Below are 24,608 nucleotides of genomic sequence, written 5' to 3' on the forward strand. Positions count from 1 at the left end.
AGCATGGCTCAGCTTGGAAACCTCTCCCTTTCCCCTCAGCATGGCTGGCTCAGGAATTCTGGGAGTTGAAGTCCACGAGTCATGAAGGGGCCAAAGTTTCCCCCATGCTGGCTCAGGAATTCTGGGAGTTGAAGTCCACGAGTCATAAAAGAGCCGAGGTTGCCTACCTCTGGCCTAGGCCGCTTTATGACTGGCGGACTTCAACTCCCAGAATTCCTGAGCTAGCATGGGGAAAACTTTGGCCCCTTCATGACTGGTGGACTTCAACTCCCAGAATTCCTGAGCCAGCATGGCTCAGCTTGGAAACCTCTCCCTTTCCCCTCAGCATGGCTGGCTCAGGAATTCTGGGAGTTGAAGTCCACCAGTCATAAAAGAGCCAAGGTTGCCTACCCCTGGGGTAGAAGTTGTGTGGAGGGAAACACACACACACACACACCCCACGTGCGACCGAATTTTAATAAACGCACTTTTCGGCTGCAGCCGCTCGGCTTTCCTCAAAATATTCAAATCGGCCCTTGTTTTAGGGGGAAGCAGGAAGGCCCGGGATGTGGGTCTAGGTAGGTCAAAAAAGTCACCTTTTTTTTTTGATCCACCCTCTCTCTCTTCCACGCACCTGACACACTCCTTTATTGAAAGACACAGCTTTCCAGGGGGAAAAAAAAAATCCCGGGGATAAAAGGCGAAAATTATGCTTTTTGCTCATTTCCTCCACCACCCCCCTTTGCATCAGTTGTGAAATAGGGTCTTGTCTGGAAAGGGCAGATTGCATCCTTGTCGCAATTAACATCATGTGCCAATCCTGGGCAATGAATGAGAACCCAGGAGAGAGTTTGTCTGCAACCCCACCTTTACAAACCCTCCTTATAAGGCTGGTTGTTGTGATTGCTCGCCAGCCAGTGGACCCGGCAGCTGAGTCCGAGGACTTGGAGGACTCAGAGGAGGGGCCTGGAGTGACATCAGAGTCAGAGGAAGGAGCTGCAAGACTTACAATCTGACGAGGAGCCTGGCCCCTCTACTCACGCTCAGGCTGAGACACAGCTGTGCTGGGAGCCTGAGTTGGACAGTGATGAAGAACAGCTGGGACAAATCCCGGATGCATGAAAGCGCCGGCAGGCAAAGAGAGTAGGGCAGTGATGGCGAACCTTTTAGAGACCGAGGGCCCAAAGTGCAACCCAAAACCCACTTATTTATCGCCGGGTGCCAGGTGGGCGTGGCGGTCATGGCAGACTGGGTGGGTGTGGCCAAGGTGGGCGTGGTCACCTCGATGTTGCTCGTGGGGAGGGATGCCTATGGGGGCTGGTCAGGGGTGGGGAGATCCAGGGGGTCTCTGGCAGGTGGGGCAGTGGGCAGGAGGCTCGTCCTGTGGGGTGAGGTGAGGCAGGGCAGGGGTGCCATTGTCGCAGGGCAAGGCAAGGCAGGGGCCGGGGCGGCTGCTGCCTGACATCATCGGCCCCCGCACACAGAGGCCAGCGAGCGCATGGGGGCTGACAGTGTCCGTCAGCAGCCACAGCCAGCTGGCCCCTCGACCGCCGCACTCTGGGCCTCCGCAGCCCACCGCTAGCAGTTCAGAGAAGCCGCCTCTGAGCCGGACGGATGGCCGACAGCTGAGGAGGCAATGCAGTGGGTCGTGCCCGGGAAAAGGAGAGCATGCGAGGCCAGGAGGGATGGGACGGGGGGGGGAGGGAAACCAGCCATGCTGGGATGCATCCGACCACGTGGGACCTCGGTGAGTTAGCGGGCAGCTGGTTGAAGAGAGACGGTTGCCATCTCCGGAGTATGGCACGCGTGCCCACAGAGAGGGCTCTGAGTCCCGCCTCTGGCACACGTGCCATACGTTCGCCACTGGAGTAGGGCAAAGGGATGCAATGGGGCGGCTCCAAAGGCAAAGGAGATGGCATTAGGAAGCCACGCCTGGGCTGCATAATAAAAGGGAAGGTGTGGGAGGTGCTGGTGGCCGAAGGCAACCGTTCGTGTTGAGGAATCGAGTTTCTGTGGACTGTGTTTGTTTGTCTTGGACATTGACTCAGGTCTGTGAATAATAAAAGCTCCTTGGGAGCTGAACAAGGACTCACTTAGGCTGGGAGAGAACACTGGCAGAGGGGAAAAAAAACCCAGAACACAGGTAGTCCTCGAATTACGACCACAGGTGAGGCCAAAACTTCTGTGGCTCATCAAGATGGCTGTGAAGCATCCTTCCACGACCTGGCTTGTTAAGTGAATCGCTGTGGGGGTTCAGACGGGGACCCCAGTTAAATGAAGCCGGCTTCCCCACTGACTTGGTTCGCTCGAAGGCCGCAAAACGACTGTGGCAAGGGGGGGGCTCGTAAAACACGGCAAAACTCACTGAGCAACTTAGCAATGGAAATGTGGGGTTCGATTGCATTCATTAAGTTGAGCAATATCTGCATTTCGGTGACTAGCTCTACTTCCGGACCCAACAGCAGCTGATTGGGCCAAAGCAGAAGAGAAAAGCCCAAATACTCAATGCTACAGATATCTGGGGTGTGTGCGTGTGTGCGTGTGTGTATGTGCACAAGCGTGCCATGGTGATGTCACACACATCATGTCGCCATTGCACAAAGGACAGAGATTCTATACTCGGCGACATTTGTGCATTGATTCAATCCTTATGCTCTGCCTGTTAGGACAAGGCAAGATTCGAACGCAACTCGGAAGGGCGTTGAACCTTGCACAACCCCTCTCTTTAATTCATTCAAACAGGCTGGCCTTCTTCTAGCGTCTGTTCAGAGCCTGAAAACATAGCTAGCACTGATGATGTTCCCTACTTGGGTCATGAAATGTTGGCCAAAAAACAACCAAGCTCAGAAAATACACAAGACCCAAGCTTACTCCCTTCTAGCACTGATGATGCTCCCTAGTTGGGTCATGAAACGTTGGCCAAAAAACAACCAAGCTCAGAAAATACACAAGACCCAAGCTTACTCCCTTCTAGCCCTGATGATGCTCCCTAGTTGGGTCATAAGACGTCTGCAAGAAAACATCCAAGTTCAGAGAGCACCCAGGAAGAGAGAGATCTTCTCATCCAGGATGCTCAAATGAAGCATCTCTTGTTGAGGTAGCCTAGAGTTGGGACATCTTATGAAGCCACCACCACCACCACCCTCCATGGACCTTCTCAGATATTAGAAAGAGATGATCACACATGGTATGACATCACAGTGACTTCTACAGGACCCCGGTGGCTTCAACTCTGACCCATAGCAGAAAGGAGATACCGTCGTTAGGCCTGGTCTGTTTCTTACCTGAAAGATGGTGGGCTGGGCCCTGGGAGATTGTCTTCTAGCCAGGATACCCAACCTTTGACCAGGCAGGTGGACACTCAGACTTTGCCCCCACCCTCCTCTTTACACCCCAGGTGCCCTTTGCAAGCGCTCTCCACCTCTGCTTTCTGTCTGTTGGGTTCTCTTCATCGGAGGTCTCCATCCTTGGCCACGTTAAGACTTGTGGACTTCAACTCCCAGAATTCCCCAGCCAGCATTCTGAGGAGTTCTGGGAGCTGACGTTCACATAGTCTTAAAGTGGTCAAGTTTGGAGACCCCTGGTCAAGATGATTGCCATCAGTTGGGTTGTGCATTTCAAATTTTACCAGTTATAATATGGCTTGGGTTTCATAAATCAGGGGATTCCAACCTTGGCAACTTTAAGACTTGTGGACTTCAACTCCCAGAATTCCGCAGCCAGCATTTTGAGGAATTCTGGGAGTTGACGTTCACATAGTCTTAAAGTGGTCAAGTTTGAAGATCCCTGGTCAGAATGACTTTACCAGTCACACTATGGCTTGGGTTTCATAAATCAGGGGATTCCAACCTTGGCAACTTTAAGACTTGTGGACTTCAACTCCCAGAATTCCACAGCCAGCATTTTGAGGAATTCTGGGAGTTGACGTTCCCATAGTTTTAAAGTGGTCAAGTCTGGAGACCCCTGGTCAAGATGACTGCCATCAGCTGGGTCGTGCATATCAAACTTTGCCCGTCATAATATGGCTTGGGCTCCATAAATCAGGGGTCTTCAACCTTGGCCACTTTAAGATTGGTGGACTTCAACTCCCAGAATTCCTCAGCCAGCTGAGGAATTCTGGGAGGTGAAGTCCACCAGTCTTAAAAGTGGCCAAGGTTGGGGACCCCTGCCAGAAGTAACTTTTTATCATGCAGTCAAATCCTGCATTTGGGCTAGAGGTTCACGGTGCGCAGCCATGTCGCACGTGAACCTACATCGTAGCTACGTTTGGCGTGACACAGATGATGGACAAATGGAAGGAGGTCGCCCCCCCCCTTTCCTGGATAGGAAAACTGCAATTCCCTTTTACAACCCTCAGCCTCCACATCACCCCACCCCCCAGTGAGGTGGTGCATGCTTGCAAACAGGAACCTGTGGCACACAGCCAGCCTTGACCATGAGCAAAGGAGGATTCTAGGAAGATTAGATTGAGGTCAGCAGGTGCTGGAGAAAGTGTGAACAGCAGTGGGTCTTTCCATCCCCCCCCAAAAAAATTCAGGATCTAGAGGAGCACCCCCCAAATTAGCAGCTAGGAGAAGAAGGAAGCCGTGTTAGATGGAGCAGAGGCCAAGAAGGTGCAGAAAAGGGGGAGATGTTGACTAGACTAAGGAGGAGAAGAAGCTGCTAAAGGAGGAGTTGGGAGCTCAGGCCCTACCATCGTGGTCTTCAACATAAGGTTTGGGTTTTTTTCTCAATTTGGACTTCTTCTTACTCTTTCTCTCCAGGAGCTCTTTAATGTGCTGAGTAACTGAGGAACAAAGAGAAGGATGAGGACGATGGGGTGGAAGGACAAAGACAGAAAGGGTGGTGGGGACATTGCCAACGTTCATCCCCTCAAAAACGTTCTTCAGAAGGTCCCGGGCCTCCTCCGTCATTGGCCAGGTGATCCAGGAAGGAGAAGGAACTTGCCCTGGGACGCCAAGCCCCGGAGAAGCCACCATGAAATAGGTTTTGATTTCCAATAAAAAAAAAAACCAACAGTTCCTCAAGGGTAGGAAAACGCAACTCGGAAATATTGACTTTGGAGTCCGTTTGGGGTCATCTCTATCGCCAGCCTATAACAGGTAGTCCTCGGCTTAACAACAGTTCATTTAGCGACCAATCTATGGAGATTCTCAGCCGTCCAGGTCACGCTTGTCCCAAAAGTGCTTTTTTCAGGAGGCAACTGGACTTTCTTGTTTATAGAATAAGAATAGAATAGAATAGAGTAGAATAGAATAGAATAGAAATATAGAATAGAATAAAAAATATAGAATAGAATTGAATAAAAATATATAGAATAGAATAGAATAGAATAATGATAATAGAATAATGATAACAGAACCGAACAGAATAGAATAGAACTAGAATAATGATTAGAATAAAATAGAATAGAATAAGGAATAGAATGGAATAGAATAGAATAGAATAGAATAGAATAGAATAGAATAGAATAGAATAGGAAAGAGAATAGAATAGAATATTATAGACTAGAATAGAATAGAATAATGATTAGAATAGAATAGAATAGAATAGAATAATGATAAGAATAGAATAGAATAGAATAGAATAGAATAGAATAGAATAGAATAGAATAGGAAATAGAGAATAGAATAGAATAGAATGATTAGAATAGAATAGACTAGAATGATAAGAATAGAATAGAATAGAATAGAATAGGAAATAGAGAATAGAATAGAATAGAATGATATGATTAGAATAGAATAGAATAGAATAGAATAGAATAGAATAGAATAGAATGATAAGAATAGATTAGAATAGAATAGAATAGAATGATAAGAATAGAATAGAATAGAATAGAATAGAATAGGAAATAGAGAATAGAATAGAATAATGATAAGAATAGAATAGAATAGAATAGAATAGAATAGAATAGAATAGAATAGAATAGAATAGAATAGAGCTGGAAGGGACCTTGGAGGTCTTCTAGTCCAGCCCCCTGCTCAAGCAGGAGAATCTATACCAGTGATGGCGAACCTTTTAGAGACCGAGTGCCCACAAACTGGCCCCACCCCCGCTCCACCCCCCATCCCCCACCCCACCTGCCCACAGGACCACTCACCGCCTCCAGGGCCCGCCGCAGATCGCCCAGGCAGCCCAGCAGCGCCATGGCGGCCACACCCTCTGCCTGCGCCCTGCAGCATCAACTGCGTGATGGGGTGTGAGGGCAGAGTCTTGTCTACGTTGCCTGGCTGCCATGTCCTTGGCTGCACTGCTCCGTGTGGGCCACGCTCGAGGGCGACTCTCCTCCAGGGGGGCTGCTGGAGAGGAGTGGGTTGTGGGGGGAGACGAGGCTGGGGCGACGGCACGTGTGCCCATAGAGAGGGCTCCGAGTGCCGCCTCTGGCACCCCTGCCATAGGTTCGCCACCACTGATCTATACCATCTCAGACAGGTGAATGTCCACTCTCTTCTTAAAAATCTCTAGTGATGGAGCGCCCACGATTTCTGGAGGCCAGCTGTTCCACTGGTTAATTGTCCTCACTGTTAGGAACTTTCTCCTTAAATCCAGGTTGCTTCTCTCCTTGATAGGTTCCCATCCCTTGCTTCTTGTCCTGCCTTCAGGCGCTTTGGAGAACAACTTGATCCCCTGTGCCTTGTCTCGGCCCCTCAGATACTGGAAGACTGCTATCATGTCTCCCCTATTTCTTCTTTTCTTTAGACTAGACATCTAAACATCCTTTCTCTGAAGACGTTTCGCTTCTCATCCAAGAAGCTTCCTCCGTTCTGGAAGAAGCTTCCTGGAGGAGTACTTCAGAACCGAAGAAGCTTCTGGGATGGGAAGCGAAAGGCCTTCAAAGAAAAAACAAAAAAAAGTCTAGTTGCCTCCTGAAAAAAAAAAAACACCTTTGGGATTCGTGACCGTTCAAAGTTACAAGGGCACTGAAAAAAAAGCGACTTGTGGTCCTTTTTCACACTTACGACCGTTGCAGCCATCCCCAGGGGTCACGTGATCAAAACTGACACTTGGCAACTGACTCGTACTTATGACGGTTGCCGTGTCCCGGGAGTTACGTGACCCCCTTTTGCGACCTTCGGAAAAGCAAAGTCAAAAGGGGAAGCCAGATCCACTTAACAACCGTGTTCCTCACTTAACAGCGGCCGCGATTCCCATAACAACCGCATCAAGACAGGTCATAAAATGGGGCAAAGCTGACTTAGCAACAGAAAATTGGGCCTCAGTTGTGGTCATTGAAGTCGAGGACTACCTGTATTTTATCTTTCCTGGATCGATCACTGCCCAATCAAGGAGCGTGCCATGAACGGAGAGGATAACACAATGGTACACAACTAACAAAATCCTTCCACCGCTGAGTTCTCACTGAAGGCCAGTGAGAACAACGAAGAACAACAGCAAATGAAAGCAGTGATGTCGGAGAAATAATTTGGGAAGTGGGATTCTTGAAGACTCAACTCTGTCAACTAAGCTATCTCTTCTCCAAGGAGTACCAGCATGGGTGTGTGTGTGTGTGTGTGTGTGTGTGTGTGTGTGTGTGTGCGCGCGCGCGCGCGCATGCGCGCATTTACCAACTTTCCCTGATGGGATGGACTCCATTTACGGGCATCTTAGGACACAGACACCACAACTGGTCAGCTAGGCCAGGGGTCTTCAAACTTGGCCCTTTTATGACTGGTGGACTTCAACTCCCAGAATTCCTCAGCCAGCATGCCTGGCTGAGGAATTCTGGGAGTTGAAGTCCACAAGTCATGAAAGGGCCAAGTTTGAAGACCTTTGGTCTATTATATCTGACTGTCTGTCTGTCATCTATCATCTTTCTCTCTCATCCATCTACTCTATCTCTCCATCTAGCCTATTTATCTCTATCATCTATCTATCACCTATCTATCATCTATCACAAGGGTCTTCAAACTTGGCCTTTTTAAGACTTGTGGACTTCAACTCCCAGAATTCCTCAGTCAGGATGCTTTAAGACAGGGGTCTTCAAACCTGGCCCTTTTATGACTTGTGGACGTCAACTCCCAGAATTCCTCAGCCAGGCACGTGTGCCTGGCTGAGGAATTCTGGGAGTTGACGTCCACAAGTCATAAAAGGGCCAGGTTTGAAGACCCCTGAGCTAGATTAACACTTCCTGTAACTAAACCATTTGTGGTCGGTCTCCTTACCTTCTTGTGATGTCAGGACAGATGTTAGATAACTGCTGTTTTTATAAGGTCTCCATCAAGCAAAAACCTGGACAAAGTGATAAGCATGCAGAATACAATATAACAGAGTTGGAAGGGACCTTGGAGGTCTTCCAGTCCAACCACCTCCTCAAGCAGGAACCCTAGAACATTTGGGACAAATGGCTGTCCAATCTCTTCTTGAAAACCTCCAGCGATGGAGCACCCGCAACTTCTGGAGGCAAGTCGTTCCACTGATCAGCTGTTCTCCCTGTCTGGATCTCTCCTCGACTAGTTTCCATCTGTTACTTCTTGTCCTGCCCTCAGGTGCTTTGGAGAATAGGTGGACCCCCTCTTCTCTGAGAGAGCCCCTTAAATATTGGAAGTCTACTCTCATGTCACCCCTCGTCCTTCTTTCCAATGGCTAGACATACCTAGTTCCCTCAATTGTTCATCATATGCAGGGGTCTTCAAACCTGGCCCGTTTATGACTTGTGGACTTCCAACTCCCAGAATTCCTCAGGCAGTGTGCCTGGCTGAGGAATTCTGGGAGTTGAAGTCCACAAGTCATAAAAGGGCCAAGTTTGAAGACCCCTGATCATATGGGTTAGCCTTTAGACCATTATCATCTGAGCCGTTCTTCTTTGGACTCTTTCTATGGTCTCAACATCTCAACATGGATCTTCTAGTAGTCCAACCCCCTGCTCAAGCAGGAGACCCTATACCAATTTCAGACAAATGGTTGTCCAATCTCTTCTTGAAAACCTCCAGTGATGGAGCACCCACAACGTCTGAAGGCAAGCCGTTCCACGGGGTGAATTGTCCTCACTGTTAGGAAGTTTCTCCTTAATTCTAGGTTGCGTATACCTAAGTTTCTGCAACCGTTCATTGCATGATTTGCCTCCAGTCCTGTAATCATCTTTGTAACTCTTTCTAGACTACAAAGGTGCCCTGTTGTCCAGCCTCTGAGGAAGCTGAGCACCACCCTCAGGGCCACCATCTCATCCCCCTGAATTGCTGAGATGTGTTCTTGTGGGCGAAACAAGATACTCCATTCAGGAGCAGGTCGCAGCTGACAACCAAGCCCTCCTTGTGCAACTCCAACCATCCATGTGGAAGAGGCAGGGGGAAGGGGAGGAGAGGTCCAGTATTTTGAGTTGACTTCCTTGGCGGTCAATCCAAGGGCTTTGGACCTGTGTTGGAAAGCCACCGAGACGACCTGAGGGATCTCCGCAGCCTGTACACGGATGAGCAAGCTGCTAGTAGATTGACCCTGTGGCCCCTGTCCTGGGTGTACGTGCAATTCTTGAGGGACGTTGCAGCCTCACTCTTAATGGCTGCATGTTCTGTAGATGTCCTGCACGCAACAGGTTCGTGCATTAAGAAGCCACCTAAGCTAGAAAGTGGGACAAAACAGAGACTCTGAAGGTCATCTGAAACTGAGGATGATACCTAGTTGGGTAATGAAACATCTGAAAGAAAAGCACCAAGCCCTGAGAGTCCTCTTCCTCCTCCTCCTTCTTCTCATCCTCTTCCTCTTTCCTACAAACCCCACTCCCTTCTAGCACTGCTGCTATTCTCTATTCTTCTTCTTCTTCTTCTTCTTCTTCTTCTTCTTCTTCTTCTTCTTCTTCTTCTTCTTCTTCTTCTTCTTCTTCTTCTTCTTCTTCTCCTCCTCCTCCAACTCTTCATCTTTCTTTAATCTTCTGCATAGTTAAGAATTGATACCAAGACATTAATTTATTCCTCCTCCTGCTCCTCCTCCTTCTTCTGCTTCTTCTCCTTCTCCTCCAACTCTTCATCTTTCTTTGATCTTCTGCATAGTTAAGAATTGATACCAAGACATTAATTTATTCCTCCTCCTGCTCCTCCTCCTTCTTCTGCTTCTTCTCCTTCTCCTCCAACTCTTCATCTTTCTTTGATCTTCTGCATAGTTAAGAATTGATAACAAGACATTAATTTATTCCTGCTCCTCCTGCTCCTCCTGCTCCTCCTGCTCCTTCTCCTCCAACTCTTCTTCTTTCTTTGATCTTCTGCATAGTTAAGAATTGATACCAAGACATTAATTTCTTCTTCTTCTTCTTCTTCTTCTTCTTCTTCTTCTTCTTCTTCTTCTTCTTCTTCTTCTTCTTCTTCTTCTTCTTCTTCTTCTTCTTTCTTCTCCTCCTCCTCCTCCTCCTCCTTCTGCTGCTCCTCCTCCTTTCTCATCCCTTCAAGCCCCACTCCCTTCTAGCACTGCTGCTGTTCTTTAGTCCTTCTCCTCCTCCTCTTCTTCCTCCCCCCCCTCTCCACAAACCCCCCTCCCTTCTAACACTCCTGATGTTACCTAGTTTGGCAATGAAGCACCTTCAAGAAAACAACCAAGTGTAACCGCATGGAGGGACTTGCACACGGAGGCTTAAAATGGAGTTGGGTCAGCGGTAGCCCCGGGTGCGGTGGGATGCAAACCATGGTCTTCATAATTTGGGCAAACCAGGTCTTTGACCGGGCAGTGGAATCTCGGGGCTTTGAACCCAGAAGGCATGCTCAGTCTCTGTTTATCAGGCCACTGTACAGTCTGTGAACCCCCTCATGGGTTGTGTTAATCAGGCAGGTGTGAACCCGCCCACCAAGACCTGGTTTTTGTCATGCTCTCCCTGGGGGACCGGCAAGGAGTCCTATCTAGCACCAGATAATTTCAGTGGTGCCTCCATTCTGATTTAATGCCTGGTCACTCCAGGAACTTGGTCATCTAATTAAAAGCTGCGGTGGGGAAGCCCACTGAGATAATCAAGAGCTGCTGGAGAAGTTAATTTTCCAGCTTCAGAACAGTAATTGGAAGCGAGTTACGGACAGATGTCCACCCTAGGAATATGCCTGTCAAGAAGGACTTTAACGTTTTTGTTATAATAATAATAATGATAACGTTGGAAGGGACCTTGGAGGTCATCTAGTCCAACCCCCTGCTCAGGCAGGAAACCCTATACCATGTGAGACAAATTGCTGTCCAGTCTCTTCTTAAAAACTTCCAGTGTTGGAGCATTCACCACTTCTGGAGGCAGGTTGTTCCACTGGTTAATTGTTCTCACTGTCAGGAAGTTTCTCCTTAGTTCTAGGTTGCTTTTCTCCTTGGTTAGTTTCCATCCGTTGCTTCTCGTCCTGCCTTCAGGTGCTTTGGAGAATAGCTTGACTCCCTCTTCTTTGGGGCAGCCCCTGAGATATTGGAACACTGCTGTCATGTCCCCCCTCGTCCTTCTCTTCATTAAACTAGACATCCCCAATTCCAGCAACCGTTCCTTGTATGTTTTAGCCTCCAGTCCCCTAATCATCTTTGTTGCTCTTCTCTGTACTCTTTCTAGAGTCTCAGCATCTTTTTTACATCCTGACCAAAACTGGATGCAGCATTCCAAGTGTGGCCTTACCAAGGCCTTGTAAAGTGGTATTAACCCTTCACGTGATCTTGATTCTATCCCTCTGTTAATGCAGCCTAGCACTGTGTTGGCTTTTTTGGCAACTGCAGCACACGGCTGGCTCATATCTAAGTGATTGTCCACTAGGACTCCGAGATCCCTCTCACAGTTGCTACTATTGAGCAAGGTACCCCCTATACTATACCTGTACATTTGGTTTTTCTTGCCTAAATGTAGAACCTTACTTTTTTCACCATTGAATTTCATTTTGTTAGATAGCGCCCAGTGTCGTGTCCGACCCATCGCGACCCCATGGACAACGTTCCTCCAGGCCTTCCTGTCCTCTTCCATCTTCTGGAGTCCATTGAAGCTCACGCCTCCTGCTTCAGGGACTCCATCCAGCCACCTCCTTCTCTGTCGTCCCCTTCTTCTCTTGCCCTCCATCTTTCCCAGCATTAGGCTCTTCTCCAGGGAGTCCTTCCTTCTCATTAGGTGGCCAAAGTACTTGAGTTTCCATTTCAGGATCTGGCCTTCTCAAGAGCAGTTGGGGTTGATCTCCTCCAGGACCGACCGGTTGGATCACCTTGCAGTCCAGGGGACTCGCAGGAGTCTTCTCCAGCCCCAGAGTTCAAAGGCCTCTATTCTTTGGCGCTCAGCCTTTCTTATGGTCCAACTTTCACAGCCGTACATTGCCACTGGGAAAACCATGGCCTTGACTGGACGTGCTTTTGTTGGCAGGGTGTCATCTCTGCTTTTTAGTAGGCTGTCTAGATTTGCCATAGCTTTCCTCCCCAGGAGCAAGCATCTTTTAATTTTTAACTTTAACGTTAGAACGGGTCTTTCCAACCTTGTCCACTTGAAGACTGGTGGACTTCAGCTCCCAGCATTCCCCAGCCAGCTGGGGAATTCTGGGAGCTGAAGTCCACCAGTCTTCAAGTGGACAAGGTTGGAGACCTCTTCAATTAGAAGGCCTCAAGCGGAAGATTTTTCTCCAGTCGCTGGAGAAACCAAGTATCCGTTTGACCTTCTTGGGCCTTCACGTGAAGAGCAAGGTCCGCCATCTTGCATAAACTCCGTCAACTCTAGAAAAAACACAACACCTTCTTAAGGAGAGAGAGAGAAGAAGCCATGATTTAACCAATCATCGGTGGTTAAATCAAGGCTGGAGTTTTAAGCCGGGAAGGGAGTCTATAAGGAGACTCGGTCCCAGCCTCCAACGCAAAGCACAAAAGCACAAGAGCAGGCCTGCTGCCAACTGGCTGTCGCCCACACACAGCCCACCCGCAACCTCACATCACAAAGAGCCGGGAGCGAAGAACAGGGGTTGTAATGTCAGGGCCTTCCAGCTTGGGTGGGGTGGAAAAGGCGAGGCAGGACGGAGTCTGAAGGCCGAACAAGCCGGCCTCTGTGGTGTCTGGAATGGGGACCCCGCTGTGTCCTTGCCAAGATCCTAGTCCTCCTGGGGCAACAATGAGAGAAAATCAGAAAATCAGCTTTCTTTTGCCTGGAGGAATGGCAACATTGGCCTCCCCAGATTCTCCCCCACAAGGTGCCCTCATCAGCTTGGAATGCCCGATTCGGAGCCAAAACCGCTCGGCGTTTTGTGATCTGATTTTGTGGAGACTAATAAAGAGGAAATCTGTGTGGCTCAGGGTTGACATGTGGGGTCCCGGGTGCTCTCTGAGCTGGCTGGTTTCCTTGCGGACATTTCATGACCCAAAGTAGGTAACATCATCAGTGCCCGAAGGGAGTTGGGTTTGCAGCGAGGAGGAGGAGGAGGAGGAGGAGGAGGAGGAGGAGGAGGAGGAGGAGGAGGAGGAGGAGGAGGAGGAGGACGATGACGACGACGACGACTGTGGGGTCCCTGGTGCTTTCTGAGCTTGGTGGCTTCCTTGCAGACGTTTCATCACCCAAACTAGGTAATATCATCAGTGCCAGAAGGGAGTTGGGTTTGCAGGGAGGAGGAGGAGGAGGAGGAGGAGGAGGAGGAGGAGGAGGAGGAGAGCAACTGTGGGGTCCTTGGTGCTCTCTGAGCTTGGTAGTTTCCTTGCAGATGTTTAATTATTGTTTAATTCTATAAACTGGTGTCTGGGAACCTCAGAGTTAGTTTTCTTTCAACATTACCACGCCGTGTGTTCAATAAACGGTAAGATTTCCGGAAACGGAATGAACCTGGAGTTTTATTTGGATCCTCGAGCCGGATGTTGATCTTAGAAGCCATAGAATACCAGGGCCGAAAGGGACCTGGGAGGTCTTCTAGTCCAACCCCCGGGTCTCCAGGGTCTACCAAGGACACAGCCAAAGACGACCCAGGGAGACATTTCCATACCTCTTTCATGAAATCGTTTGGGGGCTGCTACTCCTTACACAGGGGACATTCTGGTGTTTGATGAGCTGGAACCGTGTTGTTCAACCTTGGTGACTTCACAGGTGGCCTTCAACGCCCAGAATCCCCCAGAGACCTTGCTTTTAGAATCACAGGGTTAACGACGCCTGGCACAACCAATGACCAGCTTTAATTGCTGGAGCATAAGAAGAGGAGGAGGAGGAGGAGGAGGAGGAGGAGGAGGAGGAGGAGGAGGAGGAGGAGGACAGCCAGGATGGGTGATTCAAAGCCCGTGACAGGTGACATTTATAGGAAGATGACGCACTCAGCAGAAAACGGATGCTCAAGGAGAAGCATCTGCTGCTTTCGAATCACCGGCAGCGGGCAAGAGGCAGAATAGAATAGAATAGAATAGAATAGAATAGAATAGAATAGAATACTGTAGAATAGAATAAAATAGAATAGAATAGAATAGAAAATGGATAGAAAATGGATAGAATAGAAAATGGATAGAATAGAATAGAATAGAATAGAATAGAATAGAATAGAATAGAATAGAATAGAATAGAATAGAAAATGGATAGAATAGAATAGAATAGAATAGAATAGAATAGAATAGAATAGAATAGAATAGAATAGAATAGAAAATGAATAGAAAATGGATAGAAAATGGATAGAATAGAATAGAATAGAATAGAATAGAAAAGAAAATGGATAGAAAATGGGATAGAATAGAATAGAATAGAATAGAATAGAAAAGAAAATGGATAGAAAATGGGATAGGATAGAATAGAATAGAATAGAATAGAATAGAATAGAATAGAATAGAATACTGTAAAATAGAATAGAATAGAATAGAATAGAATAGAATAGAATAGAATAGAATAGAATAGAATAGAATAGAATAGAATAGAATAGGAATAGAATAGAATAGAAAATGGATAGAATAGAAAATGAATAGAAAATGGATAGAAAATGGATAGAATAGAATAGAATAGAATAGAAAATGAATAGAAAATGGATAGAATAGAATAGAACAGAATAGAATAGAAAAGAAAATGGATAGAAAATGGGATAGAATAGAATAGAATAGAATAGAATAGAATAGAAAACGGATAGAAAATGGGATAGAATAGAATAAAATAGAATAGAATATGGAATAGGAATAGGAATAGAACCGTCATAAACACAGGCCAAGCATCTGAGTTTTGATCGCCCGACCACGGGGACGCTGCAACGGTCGTTAAGTGTGACAAAGGATCACAAGTCACTTTTTTCAGTGCCGTTGGAACTTCGGTCGCTAAGCGAATGGATGTAAGCTGAAGATTACCGGCAGTTGCACCCAGCTCAGAGAGCGCCCTGGAACCCACATTTCAACCCTGAGCTATAATATTCCCTTCTAAAATAAATAAATACTATGTTTCCTGGGCCCTAAATTGACAAAAACATGGAGCACACCACACATTTCGGTGCACCCCGAATGCACAAATGTGACTGTGTGTGTCCCTCAGTGGGTCTCACCCAAAGTCATCAAACTCATCTCCTGTCGAAACTCAAGCTGGATTCAGCTACGCTTGCCTCCAGCAGCTGTGGGTGGTCCAATACAGGCAGTCCTCGACTTACGACCATCGAGCCCAACATTTCTGCTGTTAAGTGAAACATTTAATAGGTGAGTTTTGCCCCATTTTTACGACCTTTCTTGCCACGGTTGTTAAGGGAATCGTGTAGTTGTTAAGACAGTAACACAGTTGTTAAGTGAATCTGGCTTCCCCATGGACTTTACTTGTCAGGTCACAAAAAGGGGATCACCGCGACCGTCATAAATATGAGTCAGTTGCCCAGTGTCCAAATTTTGATCACGTGACCACGGGGACGCTGCAACGGACATAAGTGTGAAAAACGGTCATAAATCACTTTTTTCAGTGCCGGTGTAATTTCGAACGGCCGCTAAACCAACTGTTGTGAGTCGAGGACTACCTGTACTGGAGGTTTTTAAGAACAGATTGGACAAGCATTTGTCTTAAATTGTGTAGAGTCTCCTGCTTGAGCAGGGGGTTGGACTAGAGGACCTCCAAGGTCCCGTCCAACTCTGTTATTCTATTATTCTGCAAGGGTCTCCTGCTTGAGCAGCGGGTTGGACTAGAGGACCTCCAAGGCCCCTTCCGACTCTGTTATTCTGCAAGGGTCTCCCGCTTGAGCAAGGGGTTGGACTAGAGGACCTCTAGGGTCCCTTCTAACTCTGTTATTCTGCAAGGGTCTCCTGCTTGAGCTGGGGGTTGGACTAGATGACCTCTAGGTTCCCTTCTAACTCTGTTATTCTGCAAGGGTCTCCTGCCTGAGCAAGGGGGTTGGACTAGAGGACCTCTAGGGTCCCTTCTAACTCTATTATTCTGTAAGGCTCTCCTACTTGAGCTGGGGGTTGGACTAGAGGATCTCCAAGATCCCTTCCAATTCTGGTATTCTGCAAGGGTCTCCTGCTTGAGCAAGGGGTTGGACTAGATGACCTCTAGGGTCCCTTCTAACTCTGTCATTCTGCAAGGGTCTCCTGCCTGAGCAAGGGGGTTGGACTAGAGGACCTCTAGGGTCCCTTCTAACTCTATTATTCTGTAAGGCTCTCCTGCTTGAGCTGGGGGTTGGACTAGAGGATCTCCAAGATCCCTTCCAATTCTGGTATTCTGCAAGGGTCTCCTGCTTGAGCAGGGGGTGAACTAGATGACCTCTAAGATCCCTTCCAATTCTTTTATTCTGCAAGGGTCCCCTGCTTGAGCTGGGGGTGGGACTAGAGGACCTCCAAGGTCCCTTCCAACTCTGTTACGTCTCCGCCTGGGACACCCCTGCTGGCCACCAACACGTCTTCTTCGGGCCTTCAGCCGGGCCCTGCCGTTTGGGGGAGAAGCCGAGAACCCAACCGGGACCCAGCCAGGTCAACGGGTGAGGCGAGTCCCCTCTTACCTTTGGTGTCGTTGACCGGGTCCATGTGCCTATAAATGTACCCCTCCAAGTAGGAATGGAACTTGGGCGTGGGCGGGAAGAAGGCCAGGCAGATGGACATCAGCTCCCAACCCCGGGCCAGACTCTCGTAGCGGAAGTTCTCGGTGGTCTGCCGACACAGCTGGATGTAGAGTTCGTCGCGGAGGCCCTGCATGCTCCAGCCTTTGGTGGCGATCTCCAGGGCCACGCTCAGCTGGTCGGCCTTGGACCGCCGGTCGCCCATGTACATCTGGATGAGTTTGAAGATCTCGCAGGCTTCCTTCTTGACGTTCCGGTCGCTGGTCATGATCATGGGCTTCTTGATGGACTCGCTGCTCCAGGCCAGCATGTTGGCGATGGAGATCTTGCGCCGGAAGAGGCCCTGCGTGTGCTTGTTGAAGTGCTTGGAGGCCCAGTTCTCAATGTCCGTCTCCGAGGAGGGCTTCCTCAGGTTGAAGGTGGGGAAGATACAGCTGCTGCTGGGCATCATGTTTCGGTTTTGTCGGCTGCTCTCGAACTGGACGCAGGCACCCAGGTCTTCCGACTGGGGAGAGAAGGCAAGAGAGGACAACCGTGAGCGACAACAACAACAACAATAATAATAATAAAGTTGGAAGGGATCTTGGAGGTCTTTATGACAGTTGCAACGTCCTGGGGGGTCACGAGATCCCCTTTTGCAACCTTCTGACAAGCAAAGTACTACTACTACTACTACTACTACTACTACTAATAATAATAATAATAATAATAATAATAATAATAATAATAATGATAATGATAATGATAATAAAGTTGGAAGGGATCTTGGAGGTCATCTAGTCCAACCCCCTGCTCAGGCAAGAAACCCTAAACCAGGGGTCTTCAAACTTGGCCCTTTTATGACTTGTGGACTTCAACTCCCAGAATTCTTCAGTCGGCCATGGATCCAGACCAGGGGCCTTCAAACTTGGCCCTTTTATGACTGGTGGACTTCAACTCCCAGAATTCCTCAGTCGGCCATTTTGATGAAACTGCGGGCTTGGATCCAGACCAGGGGCCTTCAAACTTGGCCCTTTTATGACTGGTGGACTTCAACTCCCAGAATTCCTCAGTCGGCCATTTTGATGAAACTGCGGGCTTGGATCCAGACCAGGGGTCTTCCAACTTGGCCCTTTTATGACTGGTGGACTTCAACTCCCNTTTGATGAAATTGCGGGCTTGGATCCAGACCAGGGGCCTTCAAACTCGGCCCTTTTATGACTGGAGGACTTCAACTCCCAGAATTCCTCAGTCGGCCATTTTGATGAAACTGCGGGCTTGGATCCAGACCAGGGGCCTTCAAACTTGGCCCTTTTATGACTGGTGGACTTCAACTCCCAGAATTCCTCAGTCGGCATTTTGATGAAACTGCGGGCTTGGATCCAGACCAGGGGCCTTCAAACTTGGCCCTTTTATGACTGGAGGACTTCAACTCCCAGAATTCCTCAGTCGGCCATTTTGATGAAACTGTGGGCTTGGATCCAGACTAGGGGCCTTCAAACTTTGCCCTTTTATGACTGGAGGAATTCTGGGAGTTGAAGTCCACGAGTCATAAAAGGGCCGAGTTTGAAGACCCCTGCTCTTACCTCTCATATGGCACCAAGGAATGCTGGGAAGTGTAGTTCCAGCACTCCCGAAGGGCTGAAGAAGAAAAATCTGATTGTTCACTTTCCCAAAGGGTTAATATGTGCTGTTATATGCAAATATTACAAATATTTTTCCCTCTCCTTACAGGGGCATTCCCACCGAAAGATGTGCAGACTGTCTTCCTGTAGACTGAAATTTCCAGTGTCTGCCTTGATGTTTCCAAATATTCACTTTATTTATTAAATTTATACCTGCTATCCAAAGCGACTCTAGATAGATAGATAGATAGATAGATAGATAGATAGATAGATAGATAGATAGATAGATAGATAGATAGATAGATAGATAGATAGATAGATAGATAGATAGATAGATAGACAGGCAGACAGACAGATAGATAGCGAGAGAGAGAGAGAGAGAGAGAGAGAGAGAGAGAGAGAGAGAGAGATAGATAGATAGATAGATAGATAGATAGATAGATAGATAGATAGATAGATAGATAGATAGATAGATAGATAGATAATTTTCCCCTCTTAAATCCCTGCCATTTAGTTGTTTCATTTATTTGCTTCTCTTAATTGTGCATTCAATTTCTTATACAGCCCATCTCACCTAACTGGAGGGGGGTGGGATATTCTGCAAATATAAAACAAGAGAAACACCTGAACGGAAGCACAGATTAAAACAGTGGTTAAGAAACGGGATTAACACTTACAGGTTAAAAAAATATATATTAAAATTCGGTGGGAGAAAAAGCGTAACGAAGCAGAGGTGCATCGCACTCTTGGACACACACACACACATACACACACCCCTGCTAACTTACCACTGATGAAAAAATAAGAATTAAAATTACAGGCCGCGACTGGCTTGTCAGCCAATGCAGTTGGGTTGCTACGAGTGTTTTTATTTGAAATTTGGAGAGTCTCCCGGCACCCTTCAAGTATTTGCTTCACAGAAGGAAATTTAAATTTAAACCCGTTGGCTGTCATTCCAAAATGCAGATTGGGGAACAAAAGACTGAAGTTAAAGAAAATCAGGAAAAAAACTCCCTAAAAGACATTGCCATCCCCACTGCCTCATAACTAGATGACCAAAGGATACCAAATCCTTTCCAAATACTGAGAGAAAAAATTCTCAGGGTTTCTTGCAACCGTTGCTTGTTCAAGAGTTTCTTCCTTCCCCGCTGGAACAATCTTCCAAACATAGAATAAACCAGCTCAGGACAAGCTTATAATCAATCTTAACGCAGCGGGTAAACATGTGTTAGAAGCTTAGTGCTTCACGGGATTATAAACTGGGGGTGGAAACAAGCCAGGTTGAACAGAGTAACAGAAATACGTGGCTTTTTATGGTTTAAGAAAACAACAACAACAACAACAGAACAGAATAACAGAGTTGGAAGGGCCCAGAACAGTGTAGGGTCTCCCGTTTGAGCAAGGGGTTGGACTAGAGGACCTCCAGGGTCCCGTCCAACTCTGTTCTTCTGCAAGGGTCTCCTGCTTGAGCGAGGGGTTGGACTAGAGGACCTCCAGGGTCCCTTCCAACTCTGTTATTCTATGATTCTGTAAGGGTCTCCTGCTTGAGCAGGGGGTAGGACTAGAGGACCTCCAGGGTCCCTTCCAACTCTGTTATTCTATGATTCTGTAAGGGTCTCCTGCTTGAGCAGGGGGTTGGACTAGAAGACCTCCAGGGTCCCTTCCAACTCTCTTGTTATTTAATTAAACAGTAGAATATCTTCCCTCTAGAAGTTGTGGGTGCTTCATCACTGGAGGTTTTCAAAAAGAAATTGGACAATCATTTTTGTGAAGGGGTACAGGGTCTACTGCTTGAGCAGGGGGTTGGACTAGAAGACCTCCAAGGTCCCTTCCAGCTCATTCCTCCTAAGTGCACAGACACAGTGCACATAAGTGCACACTGTTTTTGCTACTGGGTGCAAGTGTGTGGTCTACTGGGAGATGTTTTATCTGTAAAACCAAGCAGATAAATATGCCTGGAGCAGGGTTTCCTAACCTCAGCGAGTTTAAGATAGCTTTGCTGGCTAGGGAATCCTGGGAGTTGAAGTCCACCCATCTCAAAATATGCTGAGATTCAGAAACATTGACTGGCTGGGGAATTCTGGGAGTTGAAGTCCACATCTCAGAGTTGCTGAGGTTCAGAAACATTGACTGGCTGGGGCATCTTGGGAATTGAAGTCCATCCATCTCAAAATATGCTGAGGTTCAGAAACATTGGCTGGCTAGGGAATTCTGGGAGTTGAAGTCCACCCATCTCAAATCGCTGAGGTTCAGAAACAATGGTTGGCTGGGGAATTCTGGGAGTTGAAGTCCACATCTGAAAGTCTCTGAGGTTCAGAAACACTGGATGTCTGGGGAATTCTGGGAGTTGAGGTCTACGTCTCATAGTTGCTGAGGTTCAGAAACGTTGACTGGCTGGGGCATCTTGGGAATTGAAGTCCACTCATCTCAAAATATGCCGAGGTTCAGAAACATTGGCTGGCTGGGGAATTCTGGGAGTTGAAGTCCACAAGTCTTAAAGTGGCCATGTTGGAGACCCCTGGCCTAAGAAATCAACGACAGGACAGCTGAGATGATGGCTGACGGACAGTTGCCGTGTTTGTTGACCTCTTGTCTAAGGGATCCGTGACAGGACAGCTGAGATGATGAGTGATGGACAGTTGACAGGAGGGGCCTGACCTAGGACACCTGACAGGTCCTTGTGAGGAGACACACACACACACACACACACAACTCAACCACCATTTATGGAGTGCTCCAATTCCCCCACACAATACCTGGTCCTTTCAGACCAGAGGATTAATCTGGACGTGTATGTTTAATGCTGAATCATTTCCAAATAATAAAGCTTTTGTAGATTAACAGCGGAGGCTCTCGGTCTGCCGGGCCTCCCTCGCAGCGTTCAAACCACCAGCTAAGATCTCCCAATTCAAATCCGTCCTGCAGGCCTCAAGTATGAGTCATCTTCGTTTCTCTGAAGGACTTTTTTTTTTCCTTTTCCAGAAGCAAATCCTTTCCAACTCTCCTTTCAGGAACATTTATTTTTTAATTTCTTTCTGTCAAGTGGCCCTTCTCCTCCTTTCCCAGATCGGACGCCAGAAAGGTCAAAGACCCTTCAGCTCCGAGGACCTCGCTCCGTTCTTATATAATAATAATATAATAATAATAATAATAATAATAATAATAATAATAATAATAATAATAATAATAATAATAATAATAGTAATAGTAATAGTAGTAGTAGTAGTAGTAGTAATAGTGGTAATAATAGTAATAGTAGTAGTAATAGTAATAGTAGTAGTAATAGTAATAGTAGTAGTAGTAGTAATAGTAGTAGTAGTAGTAGTAATAATAATAATAATAATAATAATAATAATAATAATAATAATAATAATAATAATAATAATAATAAAAACTTGGAAGGGACCTTGGAGGTCATCTAGTCCAACCCCCTGCTCAGGCAGGAAACCCTATACCAGTGATGGCGAACCTTTTAGAGACCAAGTGCCCAAAAACTGCCCCCGAATCCCCTACTCAGGCAGGAGACCCTATACTATTTCAGACAAATGGCTGTCCAGTCTCTTCTTCAAAACCTCCAGTGGTGGAGCATTCACCGCTTCTGGAGGCAGGTTGTTCCACTGGTTAATTCTCCTCACTGTCAGGAAATTTCTCCTTAATTCCAGGTTGCTTCTCTCCTTGGTTGGTTTCCATCTGCCACTTCTTGTCCTGCCTTCAGGCCCTTTGGAGAACAGCTTGACTCCCTCTTCTTTGGGGCAGCCCCTGAGATACTGGAACGCTGCTATCATGTCCCCCCCTCATCCTTCTCTTCATTAAACTAGACATTCCCCAATTCCAGCAACATATTGTTTGTTGGACAGCGCTATATCCACAAATATAGTGGATGCTGCCCAAATCTGAGTTTTTGCATTATCAGAACGTCATAGATCATAGGCTAATAGGATTGGAAGGGACCTTGGAGGTCATCTAGGCCAACCCCCTGCTCAAGCAGGAGACCCTATACCAAATGGCTGTCCGGTCTCTTCTTGAAAACCTGCTATTCCCCTTTGTGCTATTCATTCTTTCGCACTTTCAATAGTGCTTTATTACTTCTTCCTCTTCAAGCAATCCCACAGCTCAGGAAATATTTATACCTTTTGCAAAGAACAAACCCTTTCATCATCTTTAGAAATATATATATATATATATATATATTATATATATATATATCTTTTAAGTTAGCCCTAAAGCGTTTGTCTAGCTAGGCTTGATTTATGCCCGTCAAAGGCTGTTGCAAAGTCAGATATAAATGGACTTCCGATCAAGCTGTGGTTGAACAATGCAGCTGATTTAAACACATGTGGGTTTCTGTGAAAACTCTGGCTAAAGAGAATAAAAGGATCGTGGGGTTAAAATTTAAGGGCAGGAGACGTTTAGCAGCTGGAATACTATTTCAGAGACAAAGGGATGGATGGATTGAACTCTGGAAGCTGTTTAAGGAATTAACAGGGTGAACTTCAGATCAATTTATTATCAATGCTCCAGTGCTTTTTTCAGTGACGTCGCAACTTTGAACGGTCACTAAAACGAACTGTTGTAAGTCGAGGTCTACGCGTAAGGGAAATCTGGGGAGAAACTGTGGCCGTTAAGTCGAGGAACGCCTGGAACCGGAGCGAATTTTTAAAGCAAATTAAATAAAGGGTGAATTGTTTGCTCTTAAGAGGATGCAATGAAACTTTCTTTAATTGCTTTGCAAATATTCCCTCGATCAGACAGTTCGTTCGTTTGCTGGTGATATGTTAACGAGGTTCCTTCTGACACTTAATGATTCTCCGGGGCGTCATTTGCATAAGGAAATGAAGTCATCGAACGGGAGCAAGCTGAACAGGGGGAAACCGAGGCACGAGCGAGGGATTTCATTCTGGCTGGTCACTGGTGGACCCAAAGCCACACGTACCAATTACAAATTTTGTATTTTCTGACCCGACACACACATACACCGACAATTTTATCTCCATTCCATTCAGAATAAAGATCCCGTGGAGCGTTAATACCACTTTACAATGCCTTGGTAAGGCCACACTTGGAATCCTGCATTCAGTTTTGGTCACCACGATGTAAAAAAGATGTTGAGACTCTAGAAAGAGTGCAGAGAAGAACAACAAAGATGATCAGGGGACTGGAGGCTAAAACATACGAGGAACGGTTGCTGGAATTGGGTATGTCTAGTTTAACGAAGAGAAGGACGAGGGGGGACATGATAGCAGTCTTCCAGTATCTCAGGGGCTGCCCCAAAGAAGAGGGAGTCAAGCTATTCTCCAAAGCACCTGAAGGCAGGACAAGAAGCAACAGATGGAAACTCATCAAGGAGAGAAGCAACCTGGAATTAAGGAGGAACTTCCTAACAGAACAATTAACCAGTGGAACAACCTGCCTCCAGAAGCTGTGGATGCTCCAACACTGGAAGTATTTAAGAAGAGACTGGACAGCCATTTGTCCGAAATGGTATAGGGTTTCCTGCCTGAGCAGGGGGTTGGACTAGATGACCTCCAAGGTACCTTCCAACTTTATTATTATTATTATTATTATTATTATTATTATTATTATTATTATTATTATTATTATTATTATTATCATTATCATCATTGTTGTTTTGTTGTTGTTGTTGTTTTTGTTGTTGTTTTTGTTGTTACTCCAGGCTTACTCTTTTGAAGGATCACAGATTATTATTACTATTATCATTATCATTATCATTATCATTATATCCTTTATATTTCTCCCTTATAAAGGATCAGGGCCGTTTCTGCAATGGGCGAGTCTAAATTTCATTTCTCTTGCAAAAAGTCCTTTTTTTAAAAACGACGGTTTCAAAGGTTCCAGGCTGGGAAATCTGCAGCTGAATCAATTGTTGCATTGATCCTCACCACTCGGACCGGCTCGTTCTGACTTGTCGGAAACAGACAGAAAACGGTCAGAAGGCCTTGATCTGAGAAAATCACAAGGAACCCTCCTAGCGGGTTTCAACGTGGCTGAGAAAAAAGATAGAATAAAATATCCTGAACCCCAAGTTGAAATGTGGGGTCCCTGGTGGTCTCTGAGCTGAGTGGTTTTCTTGCAAACGTTTCATGACCCAACTAGGGAACATCATCAGTGCTAGAAGGGAACG

The 24,608-nt window shown here is 46.7% G+C and overlaps 1 protein-coding gene across 1 annotated transcript in view; it reads right to left on the reverse strand.

Moving 5' to 3' along the window:
* ARHGAP39 (Rho GTPase activating protein 39) overlaps positions 1-24,608 on the reverse strand; it is a gene marked incomplete at both ends in the record, with an annotated part of 69,404 nt that overhangs the window by 4,030 nt on the left and 40,766 nt on the right. Inside the window, 2 exons of the mRNA XM_015828514.1 lie at positions 4,673-4,765; positions 16,806-17,367. Coding sequence (XP_015684000.1) covers positions 4,673-4,765; positions 16,806-17,367 — 655 coding nt within the window. The remainder of the gene's footprint in view (positions 1-4,672; positions 4,766-16,805; positions 17,368-24,608) is intronic.

The sequence above is a fragment of the Protobothrops mucrosquamatus genome, unplaced genomic scaffold (genome assembly GCF_001527695.2).
Source record: "Protobothrops mucrosquamatus isolate PMUCROS unplaced genomic scaffold, P.Mucros_1.0 scaffold4597, whole genome shotgun sequence".
NCBI lineage: Eukaryota > Metazoa > Chordata > Lepidosauria > Squamata > Viperidae > Protobothrops > Protobothrops mucrosquamatus.